This window comes from Chenopodium album, chromosome 22 (genome assembly GCF_948465745.1).
Source record: "Chenopodium album chromosome 22, dcCheAlbu1.1, whole genome shotgun sequence".
Classification (NCBI taxonomy): Eukaryota; Viridiplantae; Streptophyta; class Magnoliopsida; order Caryophyllales; family Amaranthaceae; genus Chenopodium; species Chenopodium album.
This window is the reverse complement of record NC_137855.1, coordinates 4937090-4957169: the sequence shown is the minus strand read 5'-3', so window position 1 is coordinate 4957169 and position 20080 is coordinate 4937090. Positions and strand designations below refer to the sequence as shown.

Genomic DNA, 20080 nt, shown 5'->3' with positions numbered 1-20080 from the left:
AGCTATCCGCCTATCCCGAATAAAACTAAACTCGCTAAAGAATCCAATTGAAATATCAACCATTTTCACATCGATCATCCCATGTTTATTTCTCCGTATTAATTAATTGAGATCACAAATAATGTGGTAAACGTGGAGGCTTCAAAAAAAAAAAATGTGGTAAACGTGGATAGTTAAACCAATAATTTTTCCTTTGCACCAAAAAAAAAAAAAAAATTCCAATTCCTTGAATAATTGAAGCCACCTCATCACATCAGTGCAACAATTTGGATATTCACCATTTTTTTTTCGAAAATCTCGCTGATAATTGACTCAAGTCACTTCATTAAATCATGAGATTAATCTCTTTTCCAAAAATATAGATTTCCAACCCGGAAATAAATTAGCGAGTAAAGATTTCTTTCAGCACAAAATATTCAATTATAAAACAAAGACCTCAATTTTGGCAGTAAAAAAAAATCACCAAAAATATCCCTTATTTTGCTATTTTCCTAAACCTAACCTAAAAAGAACTACACTGTATCATACCAACACTCTATATATATAAATCTTTTCATCATGATTATTAAAGTACAACAATCAAAGATAAAAATTACACAAACACAAAAAAAAAAAAAAAAAATACAAGGTTTAATCTTTAATAGATCGGAGATATGGAAGAGGTGAAATCATTAGGGTTGATTTATGACGTATTACAAGATGAATGGGTGCTAGACTTAATAACATCTTTTTCTTCTACTAATGAAAGCACCCCAAGTAACAATAATAGCTCCAATGCTACTAGTTCACCCACTAGCTACGAGTCGTGCCACGATGACTCACCCGTCTCATCATCATCACCATTGCCATCACCATTACAATCGTCGTTACCATGTAGTAACAAAAATAATAAGAAATCATCTACACGGAAAGGTTGTTCATCAACGTTGTCAATGTCATCATCGTCGTCTAAGGTGCCCTACTTAGTTCACTTGGCAATGTGTCACGGTCATGGAAAATTGTGGCACGCGGTTAAGTCTAGTTGCATGGGATGTTTTAAGGCTAATAACAAGAAAACAAGGAAATGTAAGGGAGTTTATAGTGATATTAATATTTCTCGAGTTTTAGTTCATAAGAGAAAAGGAAGTGATGAAATTAGAGAGGAAGATTTAAAAGAGGCTATTGATTTTTGTAAGAGATCTGCTGCTTCTAATTGATTGAATTAGAGTTAGCTAATTAGGTTTTATAATTTTTGTGTTTAGCGATTGCAATGTATGTGTTTTTGAGTTGAATCTTGTGTATCTTTGTACTTTGTTCATTTAATTTGGTATTGATTTTAATTAAAGTTGTTATTGTTGTGTCAACTATTTTGGGATGACAGTAGTAGTACACAATCAATTACTACCCGTCTCTACCTAAGAAAATGTTGGTTCGGAGGTGAGGGTTAGTTTCAATAGGCCTGGTCAATATGAATCAAATAGTGGGTTAATTCAATTTCCGGATTGGATGGTTGATTTCAATTTTAAGTCGATTGCTTGTTGAGGCCTAAAAATATATATGGGTTTGGATCCACCTAACTAGTTAAGAGATGTGTACACATTATAACTTATATGTATAATTACTTTATCCCAATTACTCATAATACATATAATCATCCACAGTCAAATTGTACCATAGAAATGTCCTTCAATTCAGATTAAACCATGGTAAATCCAACAGTAGTTTGTGTTTTTTTTTTTTGGTAGGTTAGTGCTCATAAAAGGTCATTTAAGTCAACAAAAATAAATTCCATATAAAAATCAAGGTAGTAATCCAGCTAATTGCAATTGTTATTGGATCGATTTTTAACAAGTCTAATAATATGGATCGGATTATTATTGGATCGACATTCATAACAATAACTATTTTAAAAATATTTTAAACGTATCATTTTAAAAATATTTAAAACGTATCATTTTAAAATCAAAAGTCTATCTTTTACCATAACTCTAGCTTTACCAATCCAGAAAAATATAGTAACAAAAATATTTAAACGGAAACTTATTTCAAATTTAAATTATATGGAAACTAAAAGCCTAAATTTAAGCAGTAAAAATAGGAGACCAAGAAAAATCTTAAATTTTCTCCATTTATAAATTGATCAATTCATATATCTAGAAACTTGTTTAGAAGGAATAAAGAAAATGTTTCACCTACAAAACAAATACATCATTAGGGTTAATGTATGATGTATTATGTGATGCATCTAGGTTATCCTTCTACTAGGAGAGCTAGTAAATGCTCCAATAATACTACATCTACTACGACTTCTAGTGATTACGACTCGCCTATGTCATTACGATCATCATTGTCGTCGTTATCATCGTCGTCATCATTGACATTCTCATCGCCACCAACCAATAACAATTGTTCTAAGAAATCATCTCCGAAAAGGCTATTGACATCGAGTAATACTTGTATGATGCCAAACTTGGTTCACTTGGTAAGGCGTCGTTTTGGTTTATGGCACGGGGTTAAGTCTAGGTGCAACACCAATAACAAGTCTAAAGAAGTTGGTACGTCTAATTTTATAGTTCATAAGAGAACTAGTAGTGATGAAGTTAGGAGAAGGATTTGAAAGAGGCTATTATTTTTTGTAAAAATTCTGCTTCTACTAATTGATTAGTTTATACTTTATAGGTTTAACTATTTTGGTGTGTAGTTGATATATTAATGTCTAATATTTTTTATTATTATTATTTATATATAATATACTCCTTATTGTCTCCTTATATGTTCAAGGAAATGTAACTTGCAAATAAATGATTCTCATGTCAGTCATGTAACATGAAATTCAATTCTTTAAAAACACATGTAATTGGTGTTTTGGCATTTAGAAACACAAAAAGTACTTCAAGAAGGAATTGATGTCTTACCACAAACCTAAGCAAAGTAACTAGGCATCTCACACTCCAAGCATTAAGTGTCAGATAATATGAAACTCCTCGATCAGAGTGATTTTCATTGATCAATATTTATAGGGTTACAATGAGAAACCTAATCATATTAGGTAACATAAGATATGTATAGATATCAAAGATAATCTTATACAAAATATATCCTAAACCTAAGATGAGAATATTCTATGGATATTCTCTATCACACCCCCGCAGTCGGAGCCGGAGAAAATCGGATGCTCAGACTGGATCTGAATCACGCATCGAGCGGTAAGGATAGTATGGTAACCCATGATCAAAAGGGAAGTAGTAGACATGTGCCGATGATGACGATGAAAAGCAACAGCCACGACCTACGTAGAGTAGAGATAAGCACTGCTAGGTCGGAGGAGAAGGAGAAGAGTCGCACACAGGCTTGGGCTAAGTTGCAGATCCAGAGAAGAAGAAGCTAAGGGATCAAACCATCATCGGGAAGAAGACACTACACTACTACGTGAAATCACAGTTGAAGAAAAACAAATAAAATTGCGCAAGAAAAGATTAAATCCTACCGCTTGAAATTAATCAATTCTCAAAAGAGAAACCAGGTAGCAAGAATTAATACTCCACAAAGATTCCAAGTGCTGCAACAATAAAAGGAGCAAACTTGATAGCAAAAGAGATGTGCAAAAGTTGACCTTATTGTGATATACCACCACCAAAACAAAATCTATGTGATTATGTGTAAAAAAAACCAATGAGGCAATGTAAGAATCATTGTTGGTCATACGGAGGTGGAAATAGAGTGCGGCACATGGAGTAGGTTGGCAGATGTGGTTACTGCCAGTAGTGGGAGGCGGTAGTGTATGCGATTGCCAACAACGATGGAGGAGGCTTTCGCGATTGCTACTGTTGGTAGGAGGCGCAAGGTTACATAAAGATTCTTAAAAAAAAAAAACTTTGAGAAAAGAAAAAAAAAATCTATATGTGTGTTTGCGGAAGCATAAAAAACTTTGTATATCCCGCCGGTGGGTTTAATTTTCTAACCCACCGGCAGGGTGAGAATTTTTTGTATATGATCCCAAGATCTCACCTAAGCTGTGATACCATGTCAGATAATATAAAACTCCTCGATCAGAGTGATTTTCATTGATCAATATTTATAGGGTTACAATGAGAAACCTAATCATATTAGGTAACATAAGATATGTATAGATATCAAAGATAATCTTATACAAAATATATCCTAAACCTAAGATGAGAATATTCTATGGATATTCTCTATCATTAAGGCATGCACAAACTTGGAGTGTATGCTTGGATAACATTATAAAGTAATGTATTATATTATTCCATAAAGTTATACAAAGTATTAACAATAAATTAAAATGGGAAGAAGTCACCTTGATATCCAATAAATTATTATAAATCCGTCTCATACAAAATTTTTGTCATTATGTAGCGTGGATTTTTTTTAAGTCCATTCAATTTATGTAAAATACTTAATATATTACATTACACGTATAAGGATATTTTTTATACAATAATCGGTACAGTCTAGCTAGCTACGAGTATAATATAAGTACATACTCATAAAGTGTACGAACATGAAGCTCATATTTTTTGCAAGGAGAAGCCTCAATACTTTGATTTGATTAGAATAAAGAGCATCAATATATGTAGGAAATGAGGCTTTTCATAGCAAAAAGAGAAGATACATGATTAAGCTTAACAAGTAACCATATCTCCATACATATCTATAAATAACTTCCATAGGTTAGTTTTTCTTAGTAAGTTCACCTTAAATCATCTTCAATGGCAAGCACATTATTGACATGCTCTGCTGCTTCAACCCTACTCGTGTCGAACCGGGCCTCATCCAGCCCATTACCATATGGGTTGGGCCCTCGTTCGAGGTTGTCCCAAGTACCATCACTAATTAAGACCCCTTCATCAAGGTCTTCTTTGGTGGTGAGAGCCCAACAAGCAGGAGGTGGAAGTCCAAGGAGAATTGAGCCAATATCATCTGAACAAATCCACAAAAAGGTTGCCCTACTTGAAACTTCTCCTTATGGTAAATATTCCACTCCTTCAACTGCTTTGCTATCTTACATAGGTGAGGAGGATTCTTTTTCTCCTTAATATGAAGTACATTACTCGTTCCATCTCTTATGGATGTACCATGATAATAAGTCACTTTCTAAATTTGGTAAGTTCAACTGTTTTCACATACGTGTTATTTTCTTATATATCGGTAACACTCAATTTTTCTTCTCAAGTGATATAAGTAATAAAAATTTACAAAAAAAAAAAAAAAAAAAAAAAAAAAAAAAAAAAAAAAATTGTACCTCAAATTAAAGGTGTAAGGTGTTATATTATTGGATACCATGAATATCTTCTCTTGGTATAAAATTAAATAGAACTCAATCGCTTCATTTCCACCACATACTATAAAATAGACTATAAGCATACTTTCTTTATCTCGAAATAAGAGTCACATATACTAATTTAATCAGTCACCTTTGAATTCTTGAAATTCAAAAAGAGAAGGATCATAATATTAGATTTTCAAACATAACCCTACTGAAAAAACTGTAACTTATTTTGCAGTGCGCACTCCATGGAATACTAGTGAGGACGAGCATGAGATCAAGATGTGGTTTGACATGCCAGGACTAGCCGGTGAAAACATAGAAGTGGAAGTTATAGACGACTTGCTTTATATCAAAGGAGATGGGGGTGTAGATGCATTTGGTAACAAGATCATGAGTCCTTTCGATAGTAGGGTTCAACTTCCTCATAACTCTTGGAAGGAAGAGATTACGGCGGTGTTTAAGAATGGTGTTCTCTACATAACTGTGCCTAAGATCACCAAATTCGAGCACAAAGTTATTCATGTTCCTGTTAGATCTATTTCATAAATATAACATTTAATTTGGTTGTGAAATTGGTCTTCTGAACTTTATGGGACGTATGGATTGCTTCATACATAAGAAATTTGCTTTGAATAATTGTATAATAAAAGAGAAGCTCAAGTCATATATGCTTGAATTGTATGTATTAAGTTGTATAGATCGGTTGTTTGTTGAAGCTACCTATACTAAAAATAAATAAGACAATTGGTCGTTATTATGTGTGGTTGTGAAAATTATTTTCATTCTGATTAATCATGCATGGTGTTTAAATTGCTTGCTCATAACATTGTATAGATGTTTTCCAATTAACAACAAGGACTTTTAATTTATTTGCATAATTTCAATGTGATCATTATCCTCACTCTTAGGTCGATCCGCTTATCAAAATTTTATGTTTGATTGTAAGAAGGTTAAATTTAGAGTTAATAAGTTTAAACTTTAATGTATTCTCATTCCTCAACACAACAATACCTTATGTTTTGATATGATAAGTTCAATAAGTAACCTCAAATCAACACTTGGAAAGCATAAAATGTACTCCGTAGTTATTTTAATAAAGTGATACTCCTTCCGTTTCAAAATGATGTTCCTGTTTCATAAATCGATGCAAATTTTTACCCAACTTTGACCGCAAATATCTTTAATCTCACACTAGCAAAAATTATAAAAGTTAGATATTAATAATCTACTCACCAAGAAGAATCAAACTAGATCCCACATGACTATATTTATTGTTATAGATTAAGAGAAATTTAGAAGATTCTTTCTTTCTTAAAAAAGTCAAAGATTCCAAACAAGAACATCATTGTGGAACGGAGGAGTATTTTATTTTTTTTTTTTAAAAAGGTGTGGAACGGAGGAGTATAAGAAAGGTGGTTAAAACTAATTTGCCTGGTTTTTTTTGGTAGTGCAAATAAAGTGTCAGTCAATGACGACTAAGCCAAAAAATGATGCGATCTGATTATACATCCTATACTGTAAAACTATTAAACTAATTGTCGCATATGTTAGTGTCGAAATCAGCAATTTCATAATTAGAATGTACTTAAAGCATATAGGATCATACAGTGTTGTGTACTATGCAAAAGCCAAAAGCTTTAAAAAGCCAAAATTATGTTATAAAACTAAAACGAAGTATACTACTTTACTACATAAAATGGAATTTTCTTTACTTTGGATCCATGTATTATTATTGGGAATTATGTATGTAGAATAATATACTTCATCATGCAATAGCATGATGTACAAATTTTATGCTTATTAAGTACACTATTACTTATTAGGGTGTGTTTTTTCACTCAAGCTCACTTTACACGGTACGGGGTTACTAACCTTGAAGTTAACTTATCTAGCTTAATGGTTCTAAAGTTGGCTTATCTTATCTTAACTTAATAGAATATTAGAATTTAATTAACTTGACTTATCCGAGCTAGCATTAGTTCTATTTCCAACGTTTAATTTCCAAGAGGCCTAACTTGCTAATTTAATACATGCAATACATGAATGTATTATTTTGTTTCAATTTGCATTGTTAGGGCACTTCTCATTATGATATTAGTGTGAGTATTACTTCTTTTCAATTTCGAGTTTTTCAGAATGAAAGAACAATTATCAAAGAGCATGAATTGTGAGTATTTGATCTACATATTAAATTATTGTAATTTGTAACAATAATCATGATTCATGATGTACAATAAAAATATTGGATATATCTAGTTTTTGGTGTTCCCGACAACTAAATAGAGATTCTCACGTAAAATTTGTGCTCTTAAATAGGAGAAATTCCATTCTCCATAATTACTCCATCAATTTTTCAAACAAATGGACATTACAAACTGTAAAGAACTCTTTAAAGTGCTTCGTAAATAGATAGGGCACTTATAAAATGTTATAATAGTAGTATATATAATGTACTCTACATCTTTTTTCTAGCAGAAGCTGAATTACTTTAATTAATTTTTTAATTTTATTTAGGATATATACTTTGCTTTAATTTGAGTATAGAGATAGAGTATATATCAATAATATGAAATAATAATGAAACTTCCCCTACAAAAAAGACTTAAAACTCAACCGTTTTATAATTTATTAATCTCCCTACATAACTATATATAAGCTAATAATGAGTGAACAAACATACAACTTGCAATTTACATTTATTTACATCTAATTATATCCTAATTATAGTCTTAGCAAGCTCAACTCACTCATCTTCAATGGCAAGCAACACATTGACATGCTCTAGTGCTGCCACTATGGTGTCAAACCACACGGTCTCCGGCCGCAGCCCGGCCCTAGCTGGTTTCGGGCAACGTGCCGGGGTGTCCCTAACACCATCATTGAAGACCCCTTCAATGGTGGTGAGAGCCCAACAAGGAGGAAGTCCTAAGAAAATGGATCCAATGTCACCTGACCATTTCCACAAAAAGGTTGCCCTCCTTGAGACCTCTCCTTATGGTAAGTATTGTATTACACCCTCCTTCAACTGCTTTTTAAAGTTTGTTTGTTTGTTTTTTTTTCCTCATACTTTGCATGAAAATAATATATTAAAAAAAATTGCTTTTTCTTTTTTACCACAATGGGTTAGTTATTCTTGTATTTTCTATATTTCACTAGTTACTCTTTTTTTTTTAAAAACTACTTTGACAACATTGTACATTGGAATTGAGTACATGTGATTTATTTGGTTTTAGTACTCACTTGTTACTGTTCAAAGGGGTTCATTTATAGGAGTATTGCTAATTAGCTAGGTATGGACACACATCAATCAATTTTTCTGGTCCAATTATAAAAAGGGTTCAGTTGACTCACTTGTCTATATATAGGTCAGGTTAAATTATACCATGGTATAAAAATATACTCCCTCCGTCCCTAAATTACATTCCTATTTCTTGCATTTATTCCTCACATAATAGAGGAAAACGGGAATGTAATTTAGGGACGGAGGGAGTAGTATGATAATAACTATACCTTCGCTTAAAATTTGTTATTTTTTGTAGTGCGTACCCCTTGGAATACGAATGAGGATGACCACGAGATCAGGATGTGGTTTGACATGCCAGGACTATCAGCTGAAAACATCGATGTAAATGTTGTCGACGACTTGCTTGTGATCAAGGGAGACGGCGGAGTTGATGCATTTGGAAACAAGATATTTAGTCCTTACGATAGTAGGGTTCAACTCCCCCTTAACTCTTGGAAGGAAGAGATCACGGCCGTGTTTAAGAATGGTGTTCTCTACATAACTGTGCCTAAGATCACCAAATTTGAGCACAAAATCATCCATGTTCCAGTTAGATCCGTTTAATTAATTTTCGTACAAGTTATTGCATATGAATTAAATGTCTTCAATACTTCTATATGGGAGACTAGGTTTTGTGTGTGTTTAAAAATTTGTATTTGAATAACTACTGTGTGATAGAGAAGCTCTCTACACACTTCTTTGCTTCAATGTTTCAAGTTGTATGACTTTGTTGCTTAATTAATATCTTATGACATAATATAAGATACTTGTATGTTTTTAACTTTTGGGCATGCGCTACACGTGATTTTGAAAACTTTATGATATTATTTTTGGAGAGCATTCCGTATAAATAATACTTCTTTCGCCTCATATTAATTAGTTGACTATGTCATTTAGGTGTAAATGTATATATGTTTAGCAAAATGAATAAAATTTTGATATTTAGAAATTAGACATTGAGACGAATCTAACAAAACTTCATATGATTATGTTTTTTCTTAACATTAATCACAAAACGAAGTCAAAGTAAGTTATATGACTAGTGTACAAAGTTAAAACATATTGCCAGTTAAAAATAAATGTATGTTAGCATTATAAGTGTTAATGGTCCTATGGACGTGATTGAATAGAGTTTTTTGATTTTATATGAAGTGATAACTGATAAGTGCACTTGAATCAGATTCAATTCCTAAAAATGGGGTTTTGGCATATTAAAAAGATAACTGTGTGGAGTTGATGTCTTACTACAAACCTAAGCAAAGTAACGATGCTCCTAATTTCACAACATAAACACAAAACTTAAATTGTTTGGATCGAAAATTTTATAACAAATGTGGTGCACTACGTACTATTAGTCATACGTACTACGGAAGGGTTGGAGTAATAGTAATAGTATGATGAAGTGTATGTACTACCGAATAACCAATGTCGTGTACTACGTACTCTCAGTAATATGTACTACCGAATAACCAATGTCGTGTACTACGTACTCTCAGTAATATGTACTACCGAATAACCAATGTCGTGTACTACGTACTCTCAGTAATATGTACTACCGAATAACCAATGTCGTGCACTACATACTCATGTAATATTGTGCTATATCTATCGCTAAAAAAATTTAAAAATAGTACCGAGTACTCCATATGAAACTAATTTGTACTAGCCACGTAATATTTCTTTAGCCTATTCGGTTTGGATAGAGTCAATTTCACTTTTTTTTTTTCTTTTGATACGTGAGTCTTTTTGGTAGGAGAAGCCTCCATGACTCCATGCGTAAGAAATGAGGCTTCTTATAGCAAAAAGAAACGGCATCACAAAACAATAACTCAACAAGTTACCATTTATACCTCCACATATATCTCTATAAATAAGCTCCCAATCGATGAATAAACAAACAACTTACATTTTATCTCACAAAAATTGTTTTAGTTAAAGTTTATTTTTAGTAATTTTACCTTTTTTCTTTTTTTCTTTAATGGCAAGCAAAGTGTTAACAATGTTAACATGCACTCCTGCTTCAACTCCAGTGTCAAACCGGGCCTCAGAAAGCCCATTACCGATTGGGTTGGGCCTACGTTCTAGGCTCTTGGTGATGCCATCACTAATTAATATTCCTTCTTCAAGGCCTTCTTTGGTGGTGAGAGCCCAACAGACAGGAGGTCCAAAGAGAATTGAGCCAATGGTGACGTATATAGGTGAGATCTCATCACTCGCCCTTGTGACTTTCTAAACACCAAAAAAAAATAATTACTAGATTATTTTCTAAATTTGATATGCTATTTTTTCAACTAATCATATTATACAAATGTATATTTTCAAATTTGCAAGTTTCTTCATAAATCTATGTTGTCATGTGTAAGTGGTACAGTGGTACTCCATTTAAATGCCGTCTATAATACGTGTTGTAATAAGTATACACACATTAGTACATTACCCTTCCTAGAAATAGTTGTCCACACTCTTTTCCTAAATTTGAAATTAATTATGATTAGATTTCCAAACATACCCCCACAAATTAATCAAAATTCATTAAATTTGCAGAGCGTACACCTTGTAATACTTCCGAGAACGACCACGAGATCAGGATGTGGTTTGACATGCCAGGGCTTGCAGCTGAAAACATAGAAGTGGAAGTTGTAGATGACTTGCTCATCATCAAAGGAAATGGGGATGTTGATGCATTTGGAAACAAGAATTTTGAACCTTATGCTAATAGGGTTCAACTTCCCACTAATACTGTCAAAGAAGAAATTACAGCTGTGTTTAAGAATGGTGTTCTCTATATTACTGTGCCTAAAATTACCAAATCTTCTGAGCCCAAAGTTCAACATATTCCAGTTAGATCCACTTAATAATATTCATAATTACTTAAATGAATTGAAAATTTTACGGTAGTCTTTTGAAAAGGGTTAATGCTGGAGCATTATAATTGGTTAAATTAGTTTGTCCATATCATCACTTTCATTTCCTTTTTCTGTTTTTAATACAAAATTTTAAAAATCATCTTTGTTATTTTGGAAATTCTTATTATTATTTTCAAAATGATGTGGAAAAACTAACCAATCAATTATGCATAATAATGCATTATATATAAAGTTATTATAGTGAATTTTCAAATGACCACTATAAAATTATCCTACAAAAATAATATAATGGTGTGTTATAAGAAATGTACTTTGTATTATGTACTTTGTAATAATAAGATACTCAACTTTCTACATTTTAATTTTGATTTTAAAATATATTTTGTAAGCTTTATTATTACTCAGCTTGTTTTGTATTGGACTGGAGCCACTTACCAATTTACTTCGTATATTATAAGACAAAAATGTTATGTGGTAAGTGGCTCGAGTCCTATTTCAATCAATATAATTATTCCTTATCTAATATCCCGAGGCGCTCGTTAACAAGATCCATTATAAAAGGAGACAATTAAGTCAGATAGATCAGATATTGACACACCCTTAATTGATATTGGCACGCCTCCATTAGGGAAATTGATTTTTGACACACCCTTAATTGATATTGGCACGCCTCTATGTAAGAAGAGCATGAAAAATTGTGCTTTCGCATAGGATGTGCGAAAACCAACTTATAGTGTACCAAAATTATTAAAATTGAATTTGCCACACCCTTATTTGATATCGGCACGCCTCCATGTGAGAAGATAATATAAAATTGTGCTCTCACAAACGGTGTGTCAAAATCAACTTATGATTTGTCAAAATCATTTTCCGAATATAAAGTAGTTACAAACCATTACAAACCAACTCCGTCCAATCAGCATTAAAATATTGAAATTTTTATCATATCATGGAGGCGGATGCACCATGCTCCGTGCATCCGGATTTCTTTAAAAAAGGCAGAATGAACATATAGTTGTTCGGTAAACAACATATAGCTGTTATGTAAAGAACATATCATTATTTAATAAAGAACATCACATATGGATGTTTTGTAATGAACATATATTTGTTTTGTACAGAACATATAACTATTTTGTAAAAAAAACATCCACTTTTATGTTCTTTGTATATATTTAAAGAACATCCGTAATATTAATAAAGAACATGATAATATAATGTAATGAATATTATTTTTATTCAAAAAAAAAACACACACACACACATACAGAGTAGTATTTTTTAAAGAACATCTAGCTTTTCAATCTTTAAATGAATTATTTGTTCCATAATAATTGAAGAGTTTTAGTAATTATTTCCCAATCTCAATAGAAATTTATACATTTCTTCATGTTTAATTTCACTTGTTTGAATTTTTTTAGAGAGAGGAATAAAAAATCTTAGAGAGAGAATTAGAAAATTTATAGAGAAAAAGTAATTCTTCTGATAGAAGACAATGGCTGTGCATTTAGATCGAGTTTCGTGGTGCTTTTGATCATTGTTTGTTAATGGAGTGATTTTTAATGAAGGTGAATATGTGGATTTGTTAATCAAAGATTGAAGGTAATTTTGAATGAAGTCTTGTATTTATTTTTCTTTAATTGTGTTACTTTAGATTTGTATTAGAATATTTTGTGATCATAAAATTCATTGTTTATTTTCCTTTTTTAAATTTGATGAATCTGGATAAATGTTGAATTTGAGAATAATGTGACAAAAGGTTGAAAATGATATGATGTTCTTTATAAGATAGTGTTATGTTCATTTCTTTAATCTATACAATTCTATAACATGTTCTTTTCACTTTAACTAAATGTTCTTTTCATTTTAGCTAAATGTTCTTTACATCTCTATACAATGTTCTTTCCGCTTTTTTTTTTTGGAACGGATGTACCATGCGCATGGTACATCCGCCTCCATGAACCACTAATTGTTAAAATATTACTACTTAGTATAAAGACTAAATTACTCAAACTAGTATACCACAAACCTCATCTAGCATGATTATTACACATTTCAGTCTTAGTGAATAGTAAATTAGCTGGAAGAAATGAAAACAAGTAGTGAGCCACTTTTTGGTGAAAATTATTCTAGCTAGCAAGTCAAACATGCTAGATCATTATTTCCAAACATTATACTCCGTATTGTATGTATTTCACAAGAAATAAAGAGAATAAAAACCTTCAATCTTTGATTAACAAATCCACATATTGACATATACATTCAAATGAAGACACCCCTAGTATATTTCCAATCACATCAGACATCTCAGGGACAAACTCGACCCTTTACAGTCCAAGGGCAAGACTATCTTTCTAAATTTCTTCCCACACCATTATTTTTATATAGGAAAATGATAGATAAATCATGCAACCCTAATACGTAGTATATAAAGAAGTTAAAAGAAATTTGATAAGTGATAATACATATTTTTGTCTTTTTTTAAAACGTTATATATCATTACCTTTATTTAAATAGAATTATAAGAATGATTTTCCAATGTAAATAAAATTATTAACTTACAAATAATAATTCGCATGTCAACAAAAAAAAATTCATTGTTTATAAATAATACACACGTGAATACGTGATATGTACACTTGAAACATATTCAATTTCTACAAATGGGGTTTTGGCATATAAAAAAGATAAGATAAAAGTATGTAGAATTGATGTCTTACCACAAACCTAAGCAAGGTAACAAGGCATCTCCCAATTTCGCAACATAAAGGCATGCAAAAATTGAATTGTTTGGATTGGTAATAATATCATATTAAGCTGTTAATTAACTGATCGAGTTGGATACTCAAAAACAAGTACTCTGTATTAGGTGGATGTATAACAAATTTTTTTTTTTTTTTTGGATGCAAATGAGGGTCAAGCCCGTTTAATTTATAGATGTATACTTACAATGCATTAAGATTAAATTATATCTAGACGAAAAAAAGTCATTTAAAATTTACGATAATTGATTTATCTGATCATGTAACATTTGGCAAAATTGCTAATTAATCAATTACTATTAGTCATATCAAATTTGTTTAATTTAGCCAATTCGATTTGGATGGAGTCAATTTCACAAATTTTGTTCAAGTCTTTTTGCTAGGAGAAGCCTCTTATTCATGTGTTAGAAACGAGGCTTCTTATAGCAAAAAGAAAAAGCATCTATCATAAGACAATAACTCAACAAGTTACCATTTATACCTCCACATATATCTATAAATAAGCTCCCAACAATGAATAAACAAACAACTTACTATTTTTATCTAACAAAATTGTTTTAGTGAAGTTTATATTTAGTAAGTTTAGGTTTTTTATCTTCAATGGCAAGTAAAGTGTTAACATGCTCTGCTGCTTCAACTATAGTGTTGAACCGGGCCTCATCCAGCCCATTACCAATTGGGTTGGGCCCACGTTCTGGGCTTTCGGTGACACCATCACCAATTAAGACACCTTCTTCAAGGCCTTCTTTGGTGGTGAAAGCCCAACAGTCAGGCCCAAGAAGAATTGAGCCCATGTCAGCTGAACAAATCCACAAGAAGGTTGCCCTACTTGAAACCACTCCTTATGGTAAAAATTCCGATTCACTCGTCTCCTTAAAAATGTATTCGTCTTTAATAATAGATCACTTTCTAAATTTAGTAAGTTAAATTTTTAACTGTCCACATTATTGCATACATTACTCTCTCCAAATACGTGTTTTTCATTCATAAATCTATGTCATCACTTTAATTAGTTAATTGAGCACGGTATTAAAGATTAATGCTCATAAATTACCACATTTTATCTCCCCCTACCATACATGTTAAGTATATAGATTAACGGTTCCTAGAAGTAGTTATTTAGGGCTCTTGTATGTCCTAAATTTGAAATAGAGTATGATTAGATTTCCAAACATACCCCCAAATAATCAGTGATTCGTGTGCAGTGCGTACACCTTGGAATACTTCTGAGGATGAGCATGAGATCAAGATGTGGTTTGACATGCCAGGGCTTGCAGCTGAGAACATAGAAGTGGAAGTTATAGATGACTTACTCGTCATCAAAGGAGAAGGGGGCATTGATGCATTTGGAAACAAGATTTTCGGTCCTTATGATAGTAGCGTTCAACTTCCTATTAACACTTGGAAGGAAGAAACTACCGCCGTGTTTAAGAATGGTGTTCTCTACATTACTGTGCCTAAGATTACCAAGTTTGAGCACAAAGTTATTCATATTCCAGTTAGATCCATTTAAAATTATTCATAATTAACTTATTGCTTGTGAAATAAGTCTTCTAAACTTTTTGGAAGACATATATATATAAATGGTGTGTAATATATGAGAGCTATAATACTTTGCATAGTTACTTTGCTTGTAACTTAAAAAGAAGCTCAACTACTTACTAGTTACTACATTTGAAATGTATTTTGTAACTTTGTAAGTTGTATGACTAGCTTGTTTGTTGGACCCGATCGAGCCACATACTATAATAAGAGTATAAGACAAAGGATGTTATGTGATTATTAGAGGTGATAATCAAGTCGTTTAAAATCAGGTCAATTTAAAGTTGTATGATGATTAGCTTGCACATAAAACAACTTCAGTTCATGATAATTTAAATTACAAAAATGCATCTCACTCTAAACCACACACGTACAACATACAACTTTATTTCATGATTAAACAACAAGAAACATGCACAGTAGCATGCATACGCTTAGGACTACAATTGCACAATCATACGATTAGTCTTACTGAGCCATGTCAAGAGACTTGGAGACGTCGGGTTTGAGATTCCAAAACATGTCATTTAAGGAAGCGAAGTGACAAAGTGGTGAATCGCCGGGTTTAAGACCAAGGGCACGAAGGACCGGGGACTTAGGGTTCCAAGCGTATGTGTCATAGTGACATATAGCCGTAGTCTGGACCACAGTACCCGCTAGGCTAACCAAAGTGACGTCGTAATGGCCAATGCCTAGTTGGTGGTGACAATAGTACACAGTATAAGGATATTTTATCCTATGGCATACTGCTGCATTATTGCCCGGTACATCCAACTTTTTCACCTTTTTTATCACATAATCTTGTCTTCCATTAGGCACGTCCATTTTTCTGTCCATTGTTTTTACCTCTACTTCATTCGTGCCCAACTCTCGTACCACAAAATCAACAACCTCCTCTATGGATTGCGCACAAGTACTGTCATTCAAATACGCGTAATTTTGTATTATTAACTGTTGAGAAACACTAAAAAAAAAATAATAATAATAATAATGCACAACTTTGATCGTTAACATATGTTACTCTTAAAAAAAATTACCTATTTTCTTCGATACCCTTTGGTCTTTTAAAACATAGGTGGAGGGTGTCTTTAATATCGGTTGCATCTTCAGACTCGGATTTAATTGAAAACAAAGAGAGTATATCTGTGAAGTTTTCGTAGGCAAAGGGGAAGGATTGAACAATGTGTTTAGGCAAAATAGGGCGTGTTTGAATCTTTTGGAAATCTTGTGGCAACTTCATTCCAACTTGCAAGTTTTTCTCAATGAAAAATAATGTATCACTAGGAGAAGTCGTCGAGCTAAATTCATCTGTGTTTACATTATTATCATTGTGCATGAAATGGTGAGGATGATGGTGATGAAGTGAATTTGGATGAACGGGTAGAGTCTCTTTAGAATCCTTTTCATCGGGTTTGGTTTTGAATGTCACTCTATTAGCCTTCGTGTCACCATTGTCTGCTTTATAAGAAAAGTAATCATAGAGATATTTATAAGGCTTGTTCGAGCCAACCTTCTTCATTTGATCACCATTTTCTGCATTATAATAAAAGTAATCATAGAGATATTTATAAGGCTTGTTCGAGCCAGCCTTCTTCATTTGATCACCATTTTCTGCGTTATAAAAAAAGTAATCATAGAGATATTTATAAGGCTTGTTCGAGCTAGCCTTCTTCATTTGATCACCATTTTCTGCGTTGTAATAAAAATAATCATAGAGGTATTTATAAGGCTTGTTCGGACTAGCCTCCTTCATTTCACCATTATTTCCTGCGTTATAATAAAAATAATCATAGAGATACTTATAAGGCTTGCTCAGACTAGCCTTCTTTGTGTCACCATTTTCCGCGTTGTAATAAAAATAATCATAAAGATATTTATAAGGCTTGTCCGAACTAGCTTTCTTCTCGTTTGTCCTGAAAGTAAAGGGCTCAATGGTGTTACACTAATAAGCAATAAAACAGAAATAACTTATCTCTTGATGCGTGAACCAAACTGACAATAGCTGCGTCGTGGAGAACCACTGACCTAAAAGACGATTCCGCGCTACCTCCCGGTGCAGTAGACAATTGCGGTCGCCCTCCAGGATAAGCACGGCGCCGGAGTTTATGTGCACTCACAAACCCGACTGGAACTCAGAATACTTGCCCAGAAAACAGAACAGAAAGAACATGTGTTTAGATAAGTTTAGAGAAGAGAGAAGACTGATTGTGTTGTGTATTTTGGCTAAGAAAACCACCGAATATTTATAGGGTGAAGAGGAAAAACGGAAAGCATGAAAGGTGGGAAGAATCTGGCCAAGAAAATGACCAGATTAATCTAGTCAGTCAACAAACGAGGCAAGAAACAAGGGAGTGAATTAATCAGCTAAAATCAAGGGATTAATGGCTGATTAATTCCAACAACAGTCAGAAAATCCCAACAGTCAAAAAACGGATACTTGGGAATATTCTGTTAACAAGAAAAAGGAAATAAAATTTCTCCAAAAAGATAACAAAGACCCACGCCCGCGCATCGCATTCCCCAAGACCCCAAGTCCCGAGGCCCGAGCCCGACCCGACCCGGCTCGGCTCGGCTCGGCGCGCGCGCGTGTGTGTGTGTGTGGAGTAACACACACCTCCAACTCACTCAACTGAGTAGTGCTAAAGCACTACATTATAAAAACAAGGAAAAACCTTCCTCCCCAATCAATGTGGGACTTTTCCCCTTTCATTTATTTTTCTCTCTCTCTCTCTTATTTTTCCCAACACTCTTGTTTTATATCAAGAACTTCCAACAATCCCCCACAGGTTCGAAGATATGAAAAAGAATGAAAAAATGAATTCTGGGCAAAACAAAACAATTGCATAAGTGTCAATGTCTCGCGACTTGAATTAACACATAGTGGACATCAAGCTATGATCCCTCACCTACCAAGTGACCTTCGTCTTGAACTCAATAGGGAGTTAGGGACCCGTCACTTTGAGCCACACAATTGAACATGTATAATATTCTGAAATTCCGCGAATAAAGGTGACGCATTATACTGGCCATACGTCCAGCCTGGATGCTCATAGGTGCTCTAGAGTATAAGCCCACGAAATACTCATAGGAAGCGGCCACACTTCCACACCTAAGTAGGTGAACTCCATCAAGTGTGAGCTACAACACACCTCCAAAAATATGGATATGGGTTCATTAAGAGCCGTATGCTCAACCTCCTTCTCATATGTAGCTAAGCACAAAACAAACATCTAGAGATGGACAAAAATAAAAATGTGCTTCCGAATTATTACATAACGTTCCCCTTTGAACTCATAGTGAGTAGGAGTTCATTATTTCACAATTCATACAACGGGCTTTAGCCCCATCTCTTCCGATGTTTCCAAAACTAGTTTTTTACATAGGCCTTTAGTTAACGGATCCGCAATGTTCTTTTCGGACTTAACATAGTCCAGTGATATCACCCCTTCAGACAACAAATTTCTGACGGCTTTATGCCTCAGACGGATGTGTCTCTTCTTCCCATTATAGGCATGGTTGTGTGCAACAGCAATAGCAGCTTGCGAATCACAATGAAGTGCAACTGAAGGAGCTGGCTTCCCCCACAGTGGAATATCTGCAAGCATGTTCCTCAACCATTCTGCCTCATGACCTGCCAATTCAAGAGCAATAAACTCAGATTCCATAGTAGACATAGCAGTACAAGATTGCTTACAAGATTTCCAGGATACGACTCCACCCCCAAGGGTGAAGACATAGCCACTAGTGGAGTTAACTTCATCATTATCGGATACCCAGTTGGCATCACAAACACCCTCCAAAACTCCAGGTTATTTGGAGTAATGCAAACCCCAATCCATAGTACCCTTAAGGTACCTAAGCAACCTCCTTAGAGCAATCCAATGATCACTGCTTGGATTATGAGTGTACCTGCTCAACCTACTAACAGAATAAGCAATGTCAGGTCTAGTGTAGTTCATAAGAAACATAACACTACCAATAATTCTAGCATATTCAGACTGATTAACTGGATTACCATTATTTTTCTTTAAGTGGAAACTTGGGTCATAGGGAGTCTTAACTGGATCGACATTAAATGATTCAAACTTTTTAAGAAGTTTTTCAACATAGTGTGACTGATTAAGACAGATGCCATTTGGAGTCCTCTTGATTTTTACTCCCAAAATCACATCTGCCTCACCCATGTCTTTCATTTCAAAATTCGAACTCAAAAACTGTTTTGTCTCATTTACACGATCCAAGTTAGTCCCAAAAATCAACATATCATCCACATAAAGACAAATAATTACACAACCATGACTATCATGCTTAAAATAAACACAAGAGTCACCTTCATTAACATGAAAACCATTACCAG

The 20080-nt window shown here is 33.4% G+C and overlaps 4 protein-coding genes across 4 annotated transcripts; all 4 read left to right on the top strand.

Moving 5' to 3' along the window:
• Positions 1 to 4415: 4415 nt before the first annotated feature.
• LOC145605961 (small heat shock protein, chloroplastic-like) lies at positions 4416 to 6021 on the top strand. Its single transcript, XM_081662027.1, has 2 exons — positions 4416 to 4968; positions 5505 to 6021. Exons 1-2 carry the CDS (start codon positions 4710 to 4712, stop codon positions 5813 to 5815), a joined length of 570 nt encoding a protein of 189 aa, XP_081518153.1. The 5' UTR covers positions 4416 to 4709; the 3' UTR covers positions 5816 to 6021.
• A 1876-nt stretch (positions 6022 to 7897) lies between these two features.
• LOC145605857 (small heat shock protein, chloroplastic-like) lies at positions 7898 to 9367 on the top strand. The gene is made up of 2 exons (XM_081661922.1): positions 7898 to 8266; positions 8809 to 9367. Exons 1-2 carry the CDS (start codon positions 8026 to 8028, stop codon positions 9114 to 9116), a joined length of 549 nt encoding a protein of 182 aa, XP_081518048.1. The 5' UTR covers positions 7898 to 8025; the 3' UTR covers positions 9117 to 9367.
• Positions 9368 to 10192: 825 nt separating this feature from the next.
• On the top strand, positions 10193 to 11847 carry LOC145605798 (small heat shock protein, chloroplastic-like). Its single transcript, XM_081661863.1, has 2 exons — positions 10193 to 10750; positions 11097 to 11847. Exons 1-2 carry the CDS (start codon positions 10531 to 10533, stop codon positions 11405 to 11407), a joined length of 531 nt encoding a protein of 176 aa, XP_081517989.1. The 5' UTR covers positions 10193 to 10530; the 3' UTR covers positions 11408 to 11847.
• A 2858-nt stretch (positions 11848 to 14705) lies between these two features.
• LOC145605644 (small heat shock protein, chloroplastic-like) lies at positions 14706 to 15963 on the top strand. Its single transcript, XM_081661716.1, has 2 exons — positions 14706 to 15028; positions 15387 to 15963. The coding sequence occupies exons 1-2, from the start codon at positions 14782 to 14784 to the stop codon at positions 15692 to 15694; spliced, it is 555 nt and encodes a 184-aa protein (XP_081517842.1). The 5' UTR covers positions 14706 to 14781; the 3' UTR covers positions 15695 to 15963.
• Positions 15964 to 20080: the final 4117 nt, after the last annotated feature.